Genomic DNA, 15,721 nt, shown 5'->3' on the forward strand with positions numbered 1-15,721 from the left:
AAGGCTGCAATGTGATTGGCTGATTCATTAATTTCTTCAACAAGCATTTAAACAGGTGTAATGTCCATCTGATATGATCAAACATGCATAATGTAAAGTCATCTGCACAAAGTTTCCTTAGAAAAAAAGTGACTTTAGAGCTTAAAAGATGGACCTTTCCCTTTAGTTAGCAAGTTAATCTTTATGTACAGCATATGGATATATTGTTGGAGCAATATATAGCTGTTTTGTTTTACTTGATGAGGTCCAAGATGCAGAGACAAAGTGGCAGGAGTGTAGTGAATAAACACGGTTGTGATAAAGAGAATAGACTGAAAACATGGTGACTACTGTGGATCTGACATGGAATATATGAACTAAGGAGTCCTTATACTGGGAAGTTATATTACTTATCACTAAAAAGGTGAGTGGATAAACAGATGGGCAACATCTGTTAGAGAGCTGGAAACTGTGTCACTAACACTATTAAACAGAAACACAGGAACACAATAGAACATAAGAGGCTACAATAGAAGCAAAATTAAGAAACTCAAAGGCCAAGAGGTTATAACAACAGGTGGTATCACTGAGCTTTATGTGAGACCAGTAGTTTATTGAATTAGAACTGATTTCATTTTTCAGTCGTAAGCTTGAAAGATAAATTGAAAAACTAGCATGTTAGAACAGCAAGTTTAACAGATCCTGATTAAATTGCAGGTGTTGCCTTTTCATGCAGCTCCATTTTATGTAAAAACCCAACTAAAATACCGATGTTACAGTGAACCTCCTTCTACAAGGAAATGAAAATAGCTCAACACGTACAGAGTTTACATGCAGCCATCAGACATTGATCTGCTAAACAATAAGTTTTGACAAAGGAATTATATTGTAGCATCTCTCCAAGTCAATATTCAGCATCTGACTGTAAAAAGTATGTTTAATGTGTAAAAGCAACCAAAACGGTTTAGATGCTCCATGAGCATCAATATTATTCGCATATAATCCTGAGAACATTATAAAGTTAAATTAGGATGTAATGAGAGAAAAACACAGTCTGCTTCCGTCTCGTTTGTAGATTGCTTCCATTATGGTCATTTCCGTCCATTATTTCTGCAGCATAAAACATGCAGTTATACAGTAGTTTAATATGTGTGTTTTTCTGAAAAAAAGTTCTAAAAAAACTTTTGGAAACTAATAGAATGGAAGCTTCTGTAAATCAGATTGTTTAACCTTAAAAAACATGTTAATGAGTAGACAGAATGTAATACTAAGGAGTCATACTGACTCATTCAGGATGCTGGTAGCACACCAGAGGTTTGTGAAAGACACATCATGCAGGGGTGCATGATTATTATTATTTTTGTGTGTGTGCCATTATAATGTGAAATGCAACATACGTAGTTATCAAGTCAACTCTGATTACAGCTGTCAGTATGCATCTGGTTGGGGGGCCCATCCAGGAGAACAGCCCAGTCAGTTCTGACTATGAAAACTTTAAAATTACATCTAAAAAAAGACCAATGTTATAGAGAGATTGCCTCGTGAGACTGGATGATCCTAACTGAGGGCAATCGACCACTAAAACACTCTTGCAGGGTAAAATAGGGATCCCATAGGCAAACTGCAACATTTTTTTTATTGCTACATGGTCTGGCACTGTCTTACCTCACTGAATTTTAAATTGTCTTGCTACTGAAACATGCTACATAAATAAACTCTCCTTGCCTTCCTTACACAAACACAGTCCTCATAGAACACTGAAATCTGAAAACCAGATCTTAGGACTCAACTGGCAACCAAAGAAGACCAAGCTTTTTCAGCTGTAGCTCCTAAATTGTGGAACAGTTTCCCAAGATCTATGCGGTCCTCAAGTAGCAATGTTTATTTTTAACCTGTTTTAAAAACTCATCTGATATCTTTGGCTTTTAATTCTGGGGATCTGAAGCATTAGTACAATTGTTTTTTTCTTTGTTTTTGCTCATGTTGCCTAGTTTTAACCTGTGACACTGTTTAGAGATGATTCACAACATTTTATTCAGGCTGTCAGAATGATTGAAAAATGCTTGACAGTTCTTTTCAAACAGTAAAAACGTCTGTGTAAAAATGCATATAAATTAATATTGAATCTGTACATTGATAACCCAGCCAGTGCAACATTAAAGATTGTTTTCTAAAAACAACATTGCTTATATATAAAAATAAATTATACACATATTTGCATTTGATTAAAATAATACAGGTTGAAAAAGTAACGTTTCCTCAAGAAATTGCTTGAATGCGTGTTGTCTTTTTGATAAAACTTCTCCTCCCTTTCTTTACAACTTTGCGAATCTCTCTCTTAGCGCTGTCGTTAATCAAACAGTAGAGTATCGGATCCAGAGTGCTGTTCAGAGTCGTCGTGGCTACGGTGACCAGGTACGGATCTCTGAACCTCTGGGCCCAGCTGCACTGCTCTGGCTCCAGAATGACCCGGAGGAACATGACTGTCTGGTAGGGCACAAAGGAAACTATGTAGGTGAGCAGGAGGAACAGCAGCAGCACTCCAACTTTCCTGCGCTCTTCTTCTAGGATGGAGGTGCTCTTTTTGAGGGACCTCATGATCTGTTGAAAGCAGAAAGTCATGATGGCAACAGGAAACAGGAAGCTGAGGACAACTCGAACAAGGGCAACATCGGCATCGTTGTGTGTCATTGGCACGTGCTGGTTGCATAAGTAGCTGAAAGATTCCAGCTCTCCTATGTGGTGAAGCAAGAGAATGTGGACAAAAATCTCCAGAATCCAAACCGCGGTGCTAAAAACTGTAGCAGCTTTCACCTCCCTGACCCAGTGAAAGTGGAGAGGGTAGACCACTGCGAGGTAGCGATCGACAGAGATGCAGCAGAGCAGACCAGAGCCAACATAGAAGCTGTTGTACATGATCAAATACATCACGCTGCATAAACCATCAGATATATTCCACTGCAGGGCCATTCCAATCCAAACAGGGAGCGTAACCGTGTAGAGCAGGTCCGAAACAGACAGGCTGATCAGGTAGACGGCCATGCTGTTCCCCTTCAACATCAGCTTCCAGGCTATGTACAGAGACAAGCAGTTGGCTGGAAAACCCACGACAAAGAATAAAGAATACACAGTAGGATACATCTGCTGCTCCACTGAGGAGTTGGAGCTGCAGGATTTAGTCCAGCTGAGCGTTGAGTTCATGCTGACGCCACGGAGCCAGATCCTGAGTGGGACTGTGTCAGGAAAACTCACCCTGGTTGGAAATATGAGATAAGCACAGCGATGCAAATGAGAAGTCTGGTTGGGCAAGCTCAGAATTCAAATAGCATCAAAGGGCAGCTGAACCAAAAACTATAAATAGGTTTTATTTATCAATTGGCAGTGAATTGGGTCACTCAGTATGTTTTGTGCACTCCAGTCAACATAGGATGTGTGGCTGTTTGTAGGTTCTATGAAAACTTCTTTCCACTGTTTTTGTTTCAAGTCAAAGATAAAATCTGCACCACTAGCTTTCCAGGAACAGAGTATGTTTGCATATTGATGAATGCAGGCGATCTGCTCTAGACTGGACCCATCGCCTTTTGAAAAGTCCAAAAAACTTCATGGACCTTCATCCTGTACCATTTTGCAAGGTTAACGGTATTTGGGAGATTTTGCATTGTTTTCAATTTTATTCAGAATATTTTGACACTAAAGAGCTGATCCAGTGAGCCAGGAGGGAAGCCAAGTGAAGAATGGAAATGGAAACCTCGCTGGATTCTCTGGAACTGGTTTCAAAATAAACTCTGTTAGAAGAACAAAGAAGGGTTAGAGAAACGTGAGAGATTGCAGCTATTAGCATAACCACATTCAAATATATACCAAATGAGAGTGTTGCATGCCTGTAACTGTCTCTTTCAAGGCATCGGTCTGAATGCAAACTAAAATGCAAAACATCAAAGGGCACATTAACTCAGTCGGTTAAGAAATGTATATCAGAAATAAATAAAAACTCTGTTAAAAGTAATCTGTACACATTCTGAAGCAACATTAAATGTATTTTTGGTGGAGCTCGACCAAATCATAGAAGAGACTTTAGGAGCAAAATGTTGCATTTCAATAAAAATTAAATATATAAACTTATAGCAAGCAGGACAGAGAATTGGACACAAAGTAACACAAGAAATCAGCTGGAAACAACGAGAGTAACGAGGATTAAATATTGAGAAAGGAGCTGAGTATGACAAGGGGACCAGGGGCCTCATTTATAAAGCACAAAATGGGGCCAGATACATGCGCACATCACTTTCCACACAAAAGTTGGGATCTATAAAAAAAAAAAACTTCACTCCATATAAGACTTTAACCATAGATCAGCTTTATCATAAGCATTCAAATCTGCTGTGTTATTCATGTTTGCTCTGGTGACACATAACTATACACACCAGGATCCTTACAGTGAAATAAAAAAAAATCACACAGGCCATTTTAAATAAAAGTCAGCGCAACATTTTATCAGGGTTTTAAACCATCACATTCCAATAATCACCAGGGTGACGTGTACCACAGATTAACAGAAAGGTGTGCGGAAATTCCTTTAATTGCTGTAAACAGTTAAATACAGTGGTGCGTAATGCTGCATGGTGGATGCATTAGCTCTGTTGGAAGACCTTGTAGATGGGAGGATTAGCTTTCATTTTTCATTTATTTTAATGTGGGCAACATCTGTGCTTGAACCTCTGATTCACAAATTCAATAAACACCTCATCAGCTGACCCACTTTTAATATACATTAACATTCACGAGGTCTTTTGTGTTGACCATTTATGGTTTAGTCTGGGCGGGTAGAGGGCAGAACAGAACCATTAGATAAATCTGTGATCTATAAAGGAAAATTGCATGCTGGTGTGTGTGAGCATGGTTTTAAAAATCTGAATTTAACCAGACACAAAAAAGGGTCTTCAAATCAAAAAGGGAAAAAATTTAAAGTGAAGATAAACAAAAATGCACAGAGGAAAGAACACAAGAAATAACTGCTAAGAAAGTCAACCCAAGGAATGAAACTGTATGGAAAGACCCTAAAGGCAATAATGAGCAACAGGGAATTAACTGTTAAAGGCAAGAGCTTACTAACAATAGTAGCTTACCAAGAAAAGATCAGAAAAAAACAGAAAAGAAGATCAAAACCCAAGGACAAAAACAAGATTATGACCATTTTAAAATAAAGTACAGTGGCTTGCAAACGTACTGATACCCCTTTAACTTTTCTACAAATTATCACATTACAGCCACAAACAAATTTTAGGTTTTGTTTCTACCAGCTTTGAGCATCTGGTGACTGAAACGTTTGTCCAGTCTGCTTTGCAAAACAGCTAAAACTCATTCACATTAGATCAAGAGCATTTGTGAACAGCAGTTTTCAGATCTTGCCATAGTTTCTGGATTGGGTTTAGGTCTGGACTTTGACTAGGCCGTTCTAACACATGAATATGTTTTGTTTTAAACCATTTCATTGTAGATCTGGTTTTATCTTTAGGGTGTTTGTCCAGCTGGAAGGAGAACCTCCGCCTCAGTATCAAGTCTTTTCAGACTCCAGCATGTTGTCTTCTAAGATCGCGCTGTATTTGGCTCCATCCATCTGACCATCAAGTCTGACCATCTTCCCTGTCGCTGCTGAAGAGAAGCAGCCCAGAGCATGATGCTGCCACCACCATGTCTGACAGTGTTAGCTCTCCGTCACACATAGCGTTTTGCATTTTAGACAAAAAGTTACATTTTGGTTTCTTCGGACCAAAGCACCTTCTTGCAGATGTTTGCTGTGTCATCAACATGGCTTCTGGCAAAAAACAATGGGACTTCTGATGGTTTTCCTTCAACAGTGGCTTTCTTCTCGCCACTCTTCCGTAAAGACCAGATTTGTTTCGTGCACAACAAATAATTGTCCTGTGGACAGATTCCCCCACCCAAGCTATGGATCTCTGCATTTCATCCAGAGTCACCATGGTCCTCTAGGCTGCATCTCTGATCGATGCTCTTCTTGTTCTGTCTGTAAGTTTAGGTGGACGGCCTTGTCTTGGTAGCTTTACAGTTGTGCCATACTTTTTCCATTTCCAGATGATGGTTTGAACAGCGCTCTGTGAGATGTTCAAAGCTGCTTTAAACTTCTCCACAACTTTATCCTGACCCATCTGCTGTGTTCCTTGGACTTCACGATGCTGTTTGTTCTCCAATATTCTCTTAACCGACCTGTGAAGTCGTCACAGAGCAGCTCTATTAGTGCTGAGATCAGATCACACACAGGTGCACTCTATTCAGTCATCAGCAATCATCAGGCAACTTGTTTTTTTTGTTTCTTTTTTTAAACATTTTCAATCATGTATTTTTTTTCTACTTAATACATCTTTGTGTTGGTCTTTGACATAAAAATAGATAGGCAGACACCCTATCTATTTTTAAGACTAATGTTAAAACTTTCCTTTTTGACAAAGCTTATAGTTAGAGTGGCTCATACCCTGAGCTACCTCTATAGTTGTGCTGTGATAGGCTTAGGCTGCTGGAGGACATCAGAGTCTATTTCTCTCACTCTACTGATTTCTACTGTTCTCCAGTTTTGCATTGTATTACATTGAAATGACTGTCGTCATTTCAGCTTTTAACTTTTTGCTCTCTCTCTTTCTCTTCATAGTAGGTACACCTGGTCTGGCGTTCTGTTAACTGTGACATCATCCAGAGAAGACCCGCTACTACCATCTAATGTAGAACAGATTACTAGATCAATGTGTGCTTCTGTGCTTGTTTGTCTGTCTTGTTGTGTCTCTGTTCTGTCTTCTGTAACCCCAGTCGGTCGAGGCAGATGACCGTTCATACTGAGCCCGGTTCTGCCGGAGGTTTTTCCTTCCCGTTAATGGGTGGTTTTTCTTCCCACTGTCGCTTCATGCTTGCTCAGTATGAGGGATTGCAGCAAAGCCATGTACAATGCAGATGACTCTCCCTGTGGCTCTACGGTTCCCCAGGAGTGAATGCTGCTTGTCGGGACTTTGATGCAATCAACTGGTTTCCTTATATAGGACATTTTTGACCAATCTGTATAATCTGACCCAATCTGTATAATATGATTGAACTTGATTTTGTAAAGTGCCTTGAGATGACATGTTTCATGATTTGGCGCTATATAAATAAAATTGAATTGAATTGAATTGAATTGAATAAAATACATTGATGTTTATGGTTGTAATGTGGCAATATGTGGAATAGTTCAAGGAGTATGAATACTTTAGCAAGCTACGATAACTCGTGAAGATATTAAATTATATATTTGAATTCTGGAAATGTACACTGAGATTTTAAATCATGTAGTTATGCTTAAAATTGTATATGATGCAGAAAACTGCCCCAGGAAACAACAAGAAAAACAGTATAAAAACAGTATAAAAACAGCGGTCAAACAGTGAAGATATCAGGAAATTACACAAAGAATATTATTTCCATGGATTTCATGAAATAAACAATTAAAGGGAAAACACTGAGATTATTTAACGCTGAAAATAAACATTTTATGGCTCAAACAAGGTGGCATATTACACAATTCAACTATCCGATAAACATGGATGATCCAGATTTTTTGGACATGTCTAAATCTCTGCAAGGAAACTCTACATTAGTGGGGCCCGTCTCTGTGTCCCATGCACAGCCGTGACGCTGAGTGTACCGTGATGCTGGCTGACATGGAAGCCATGGAAAGGTTCCCTGGTCTAGTACTTGGTCTGTAGTTCTATAAGTTCAGTGATCCGTTTGAACTTTGAGTTACGTGGAATCTGTGTGCATCCTGAACCGATGTCTGTCTCATCAATCATTTCGTTATGTTAACACATTTTGGCAATAAATATTATTTATTATTGATTCCTTTGATTCTTGATCACTACACACATAACAATCCTAACCTGCGCAGACTGTTGTATATGACAGCAGATTTTTTTGTGCAGTGTGTTTATTGACATACAAATATGAATATGAATGGTTAGAGTTATGTACACGTCTCTTATTAACCATCTTAGCTGTGGTAGAAGGAGCACAGGTAGACTGAAGAAGTGGGACTAATTAACATGAATGAGTCTGACCAAAACTATACAAAGAAACTATAAAAACAGATGGTAAAATCTAATAAAGTCTAACACAAATACCCAACATTCAGCAAACAGAACACAGAAACAAACTAAGAAACAAAACACGAAGGAATTGACCAATAAGGCATTACCTTGAAGAACATAACAGGACAATTAAGAAAGCAGAAAAACTCAAATATAAAACACCCAAGGATGACGACATTTACTGGCCTTGCAACAGTCAAACCAGCGTCATTAATATTGATCAGTGTTTTGTATTTTTCTGCTGTTATTATGATCATTCATCCTCTTGAGTCTCTTGAATTGTTGATGAATCCTCCTCAGATTATGCATCAGATTTGACTTTGGACTGGCTGAGCTGTTCTATAACAATATTACTTCCAGTCAGAAGACACCTGCTGGTCAAATTAAAATATTACTTTAAACCTAAATCTGAGTCAAAAAAGTGCCGATATTAAACATCCAACAAATGACATGTTGACTTTTAAAGCTGTTCCAGTCATCAGGTCCATTATGTGAATCCATTATCACACAGCTTTAAATGGCTTGTGGTAAACTTGTTTAAATATGCAGCAGTGTTAATTTGTTATTCTAAAAGTCTTTTCTGCAAAAAGCTCTTCCCATTTGTGAGGCAGAAAGGACTACGTGTGGCCTAGTCCACACGTAGCCAAATGGATTTCTTTCTGCAGAGATCATCACATCCACCTGGGATCGCTCCGTTGGGACAGGTATTTCAGAAGGGAGGGCCTCACCATAAATCCTTGCATATGATTGGATAAACCACTTGTCCATCATCTTTACTGCTCCAAAGCAAACTTTGGAGAAAGTCAGACAGTTTCTTCTCCCCTCTCCGTCTCACTCTACCTCTTACTTACACACACGTGCACACACAAAGACGGTCAGAGCGGGGGATAGAACCGGCAACCCGCCGACTGCAGGACAAACTTATCTTATCTGAAGCAGATACAATTTTTATTTTATGTTAATTATTCGATCTTGCTTAATTGTCATGCATTCAATGAAAGGCATTTAAAACTAATTATAATTATTATTGGAAATGTGGTTTTAAAAAACATGAAAGAATGCGTCCATTTAACAGTCATGTAAACATTTAAGTTGTAGAAAACCAGATTGTAAAAAAAAGAAGATATTTCTGAGACACCTTTGTTTTATCTCCCTCCATTTCTTTCTCTCTCTTCAGTGTACGATCTTGTTTTTGTAAAAACCTCAGTGATAACCAAACTAAACAGCTGCATGAAGAAAAACATCTCTTATCTGCTTTTCTTTGTGCTGACGTGTAAAGATTTATATCTAAAAGTTGCCATGGCACCAACCACAAATGTTCCAGCATGAAAGGCAAACATGTTTTACTTGTCCTCGAATAGAGAACAGATAAAACTCATTATTTATGTCTACAGTTTAAGGAAAAGAAGCCACACAAGATTAAATAAAGTTGGTTAATTAAAGCACATTTATTTCTGTGTTATATGCGAATTACAATCTCTATAGTTAACTTCATTAAAGATGCTATGATAAAGCAAATCATCATATCATTTTCTGTTTTAATGCATTAAAGCTGTTGTTTTGAAGATTACCCATAATTCCATTAAAATATATAACACATAACAGTGGTTTCTAACAACTAGAATGTTACCAACATTTTTTTAAATATATAATATTAACAAAAATAAATATCACTTTGAGCCCGACTTGAACCTTTTAACTATTGATGAACCTCATACAGCAAAAATAATAACAAGCCATTAATAATAAAGACAAACATCATTTACATAAAGTTTTGTACTTTTTCTATGAATTTATTAATAGTTTTCATCATACTCGGCTCGCGGACTTCCTGTTTGCGGTAAGGCGTATTGTGTCACTTCCTGTTGTTGTTGTGTGAACGACGGAGCTTTGCTCCAGGCTCTCTCGCTTTTTATCTTTAAACCTCTTTGCTGTAACATCTGTTTCCAAACATAAGCACTTTTAAAACATTGTCTGTGGCTGCTCATCACGTTTGGGAACTCCTCGTGTTTCACACGGTTTGTTCTTTGGCGTGATAATAGGGCGTTAGCCTAGCTTTAGCCTAGCGTTAGCCTAGCGCTAGCCAAGCCTTAGCCTCATAATGGCTTCTCCGTCCCTGACTAAGTCTCCTATCTGCTGCTCTCTGTGTCAGATGTTCAATTATTCCTCTGCCTCATTTAGTGATAATGGTACATGTAATAAATGTAGTGTTTTTGTAGCTTTGGAGGCGAGGGTGTCAGAATTGGAGAACAGGTGTTACGTCAATCCGCGTCTCCCCATCAGATACGGTCCCCCCTTCGTCTTCTTGCCGCTCCGCCCCGCCCACGCGGCAAAATAGGCGCGTGCTCGTGATGAGCACTAAGAAAGCACGCGCGTGGCAAGCACGCGCTTGTTCTGCGCGCTTGTCTGAGGAACTACGGACACCGTGAAAGCTCAAACAACATGTTTCGGCAAAGTTGTCACACTTTCTTCACGTTTTTGCGGGAAACTAATAGTAATAATACTAATAATTATAATACATAATATATATATATATATATATATATATATATATTAGAATAGAATTTGAGATTATTAAATACTCTTAATCTGCCATATATGTCCCAAGAATGATTTATAAACTTTTACGTGTTAAAATTTGAAAATATTATGTGAAAAATTGTACTTCAAGCTTGATATATGCTGTCAACATGACACATGAAATATTACAGTGAATCTAAACTTTTGTGCTCTGCAGATATCCTGTGATGTGTGCGCGAGGTGGTTTCACCATGCTTGCTTGGGATGTCCAGACACATCATCAGCTTTTACTTGTGAAGCCTGTTAGGAGCCTAAACATGAAACATTACCGTAGTAGTACACCTTTTCTTTCATAGCTTTGCATTTGTACTGTGCAGCACTTATTATTTGATTTATTTTATATTTTCAAATAAACATGTTTGTATGATTTCTTAATTTCACTTGTAAAACCTATGTTTATACCAGTTACAGAAATTTTCACACTATCTGTTCAGTTTTAAACTAATGTTAAATAAATATTGTACTTTTGTAAATAGTTAATACATTGTTAAATTTTGATATTAGCCTAACAATTATCTGTTTGTGTTCCTTTGTTTTTCTTATGTTGGAAATATAGATCATGCTTAAAAATGATACTGAACTGGTCATTCATTTCGAAAAGGAGAATAAACATGAGATTGGCGACAACAATGGTCACATGGTGAATGTGAGGTTCTTGACCAACATGCAGAACACAACCACAGGAGAACAGAAATAAGATAAATTGTGTTTATTTTGAAACAGTAATAGGGAATGGGAGTAAGGATCTGAGCTCAGAAAAGAGCTCACAGGCTTGAATGCACACTGAGAAGATGACAGAGAGATGGTTAGTTTGAGGTTACAGGAAAATTGAAACCTGCAAGGTGAGAGGAACTGATCTCACTAGGGTGCAGGTAGGTTTCACTGGGAAGGAGGAATACTGTGGGTTTCAGGTATTGTACCCTTGTGGGTGTATTGGTGAGTCTTTCCAGGTTCACTGGAGTGCTCTTGAAAGAACGGAGATACCGTTCCCCCACTGTAAAACAGGGTGAACACTATCTGATGGGTGATTTTAACATAGGGGGAACGCTATCTGATGGGTGAAATGTCTCCATCAGATAGTGTTCCCCCACTGTAAAACAGGGGGAACGCTATCTGATGGGTGAAATGTCTCCATCAGATAGTGTTCCCCCACTGTAAAACAGGGGGAACGCTATCTGATGGGTGAAATGTCTCCATCAGATAGCGTTCCCCCACTGTAAAACAGGGAAAACGGTATCTGATGGGTAATATTGAGCATTAAATTGCATTGCCCTGTTTTTAATTCATATAGCATTATGCTATCTATCTATCTATTATAATTATAATATATACAACATATTATAATTACTAGATACAAACATAGTTATAATTAATAATTACATATAACAGATAATTATAACTATAAACATATATGTATTATAATTATAATGATATATATAATATATATAATATATTATATATATATATATAAGTATATATATAAACATAGATATATCTATATATATATATATATATAATAGTATATATATATATATACTATATATAAACATATATTATGTATTATAATTATAATATATGTATAAAATATATATTATTTATTATAATCATAATATGTATAACATATATATTTATTATATTTATTATAATTATTAGTATTATTACTATTAGTTTCCCGCAAAAACGTGAAGAAAGTGTGACAACTTTGCCGAAACATGTTGTTTGAGCTTTCACGGTGTCCGTAGTTCCTCAGACAAGCGCGCCGAACAAGCGCGTGCTTTCTCAGTGCTCATCACGAGCACGCGCCTATTTTGCCGCGTGGGCGGGGCGGAGCGGCAAGAAGACGAAGGGGGGACCGTATGTGATGGGGAAACGCGGATTGACGTAACACCGGCTCCGTGCTGTTGAAAAACCAGCTGATAGCCGCTCTTTTGCTAGCGCGGAGCCGCATAGAGTAACTTCACGTAGCGAACCTAAAGCAGTAGCACCCGAGCAGCCTGGTAACCAGGCTGGCTGGGTGACAGTTCGTAGGAAGCATAGCTCTAGATTACAGACCCCAGATCACCACCAACCCATCTGCGTTTCTAATAAATTTTCCCCTCTGAGCGACAGTCTCGCCGAGGAGCCGACCTTAATTATTGGCAGCTCCATAATGAGAAATGTGGCACTAAAGAAACCAGGGACCATAGTTAAATGCCTACCAGGGGCCAGAACAGGCGACATAGAATCCTACCTAAAACTACTGGCTAAGGATAAGCGTAAATACCGCAAAATTGTTATTCACGCTGGCGGTAATGACACCCGGTCACGCCGATCAGAGGTCACCAAAGTTGGTGTTGCTTCGGTTTGTGAGTTTGCTAAAACTATGTCGGACTCTGTAATTTTCTCTGGTCCCCTGCCTGATCTGACCAGTGATGACATGTTTAGCCGCATGTCATCATTCGCTGGTTGTCTAGGTGGTGTCCAGAAAACGACGTGGGCTACATTGATAACTGGAGAACTTTCTGGGGAAAACCTGGTCTGATCCGGAGAGACGGCATCCATCCTACTTTGGATGGTGCAGCTCTTCTTTCTAGGAATCTGGCCGGATTTATTAGTTCTCCTAAATGCTGACAACCCAGGGTCCAGACCAGGAAGCAGAGCCGTAGTTTAACACACCTCTCTGCAGCTTCTGTACTGTTACCCACCTATTATCCTATTGAGACGGTGTCTTTCCCACGGCCAAAACTTAACAGATCAAAAACTGATCTAAAAGGAACAAATCATAAAAACCTAATAAAAATCAATATGGTTCACCTTGAACCTAAAAATAAAATAATAAAATGTGGTCTATTAAATATAAGGTCTCTCCCTCCAAAGACTTTGTTAGTTAATGAATTGATTTCTGATAATCAGATTGATTTGTTTTGTCTCACAGAAACCTGGCTACAAGAGGACTACGTTAGTATAAATGAGTCAACCCCCTCCAGTTATTCAAATTTCCACATTCCCAGATCTGTGGGAAGAGGAGGAGGAGTGGCAACTATCTTTCAGTATGATTTATTAATTAGTCCCAGGCCAACTAATAATTACAGTTCTTTTGAACATTTAACCCTCAGTTTCCCTCATCCAAACTGCAAAGCAATAAAACCTCTTCTGTTTGTTGTTTTGTATCGTCCACCAGGCCCTTACACTCAGTTTTTGGATGAGTTGTCAGATTTCTTATCTGATTTGGTGTTAAATACTGATAAGGTTATTATAGTGGGTGATTTTAACATCCATGTTGACACTGAATGTGATAACCTTAGTGTAGCCTTTAAAACTATCCTAGATTCAATTGGTTTTGCTCAAAATGTGCATAAACCGACGCACTCTTGGCTCCATACTTTAGACCTTGTGCTGACATATGGCATTGATTGTGAAGAATTAACAGTATTTCCTCACAACCCTGTCCTGTCTGATCATTTTTTAATAACATTTGAGTTTAATCTAACTGAATTCTCCACCCCCAAAAGAGGGTTCCATTATAGTAGATTTTTATCGGATAATGCTGTATCAAAACTTAAAGAGTCTGTCCCCTTCTTAATATCCTCAGTATTGCAGAAATGCCCTGTAGATGGCAGCATTGCTGTTTCTTCCCATTCACAAATCGATACCTTTGCTAACAATGTGACTTCCTCATTGCGTTCTGCTTTAGACAATGTAGCTCCCTTGAAAAAGAAGGTGATTATTCACAGGAAGCTGGCTCCTTGGTTTAATTCAGAGCTGCGTTCCTTGAAGCACAATGTTAGGAAATTGGAGAGAAAATGGCGCTCTACACACCAAGAGGAATCCTACTTAATCTGGAGGGACAGACTATTGTTGTATAACAAGACCCTCCGCAGAGTTAGAGCAGCATATTTTTCATCATTAATTGAAGAGAATAAAAATAATCCTAGATTTCTCTTTAGTACAGTTGCCAAACTTACCCAGAGCGACAGCTCTGTTGATCCATCCATTCCCTTAGCTCTTAGCAGTAATGATTTTATGGGATTCTTCATAAATAAAATTGATGCCATTAAAAATAAAATAATTGGCATCCTCCCAAACATGATTACCTCGTCCTCAGTAAGTGAGGCAGCATTGGAGGAATCTTTAGAATCTGCGCAGTGTTTGAACTGTTTAGAAGCAGTAGAGCTTTCTGAGCTATCTAAAATTTTAGCTTCATCTAAACCTTCTACCTGTATGTTAGACCCAATCCCAACCAAGTTGTTTAAGGACATATTCCCTTTGATCAGTGGCACTATTTTAGACATGATTAATCTATCCTTAGTAAATGGATATGTACCACAGGTTTTGAAAGTAGCTGTTATTAAACCTTTACTTAAGAAACCATCTCTTGATCAAGATGAGTTAGTAAATTACAGACCTATATCTAATCTTCTTTTCTTATCTAAAATTCTTGAGAAAGTAGTTGCTAATCAACTATGTGAACATTTACAAAGTAATGACCTACTTGAGGAGTTTCAGTCAGGCTTCAGAGCTCATCATAGCACTGAAACAGCTCTGGTGAAGGTCACTAATGATATTCTCATGGCCTCAGATAATGGACTTGTGTCTATACTTGTCCTGTTAGATCTCAGTGCTGCGTTTGATACAGTTGATCACAATATTCTCCTACAAAGACTTGAGCATACTGTAGGGATTAAGGGGAAAGCATTAGGCTGGTTTAAATCTTATCTGTCGGACAGATTCCTGTTTGTTTATGTTAATAATAAATCTTCCTCAAACTCTAGGGTCACCTGTGGAGTACCACAGGGTTCAGTCCTTGGACCAATTCTATTTACTATATATATGCTTCCGATTGGCAAAATTATCAGACAGCATGGGATTAATTTCCACTTTTATGCTGATGACACTCAGCTATATTTATCCATAAATCCTGATGAATCCAATCAGTTACTTCGACTGCAGTCATGTCTTAATGACATCAAAAGCTGGATAACTTTAAATTTCCTGCATTTAAATTCTGACAAGACAGAAGTTGTAATCTTTGGGCCAGAGTCTTCAAAAAATAAAGT

At 38.2% G+C, this 15,721-nt stretch overlaps 1 protein-coding gene across 1 annotated transcript; it reads right to left on the minus strand.

Annotated features, from left to right (window-relative positions):
- Positions 1-2,238: 2,238 nt before the first annotated feature.
- Positions 2,239-3,204, minus strand: LOC105921381 (G-protein coupled receptor 4-like). The gene has a single exon (XM_012857092.3). The coding sequence runs from the start codon at positions 3,178-3,180 to the stop codon at positions 2,239-2,241; it is 942 nt and encodes a 313-aa protein (XP_012712546.2). The 5' UTR covers positions 3,181-3,204.
- Positions 3,205-15,721: the final 12,517 nt, after the last annotated feature.

Source organism: Fundulus heteroclitus, chromosome 19 (genome assembly GCF_011125445.2).
Source record: "Fundulus heteroclitus isolate FHET01 chromosome 19, MU-UCD_Fhet_4.1, whole genome shotgun sequence".
NCBI classification, from domain to species: domain Eukaryota; kingdom Metazoa; phylum Chordata; class Actinopteri; order Cyprinodontiformes; family Fundulidae; genus Fundulus; species Fundulus heteroclitus.

Bases quoted from the DNA above. Each gene is read 5' to 3' on its own strand.
- LOC105921381 (XM_012857092.3), bottom strand. From the start codon at position 3,180: ATGAACTCAACGCTCAGCTGGACTAAATCCTGCAGCTCCAACTCCTCA.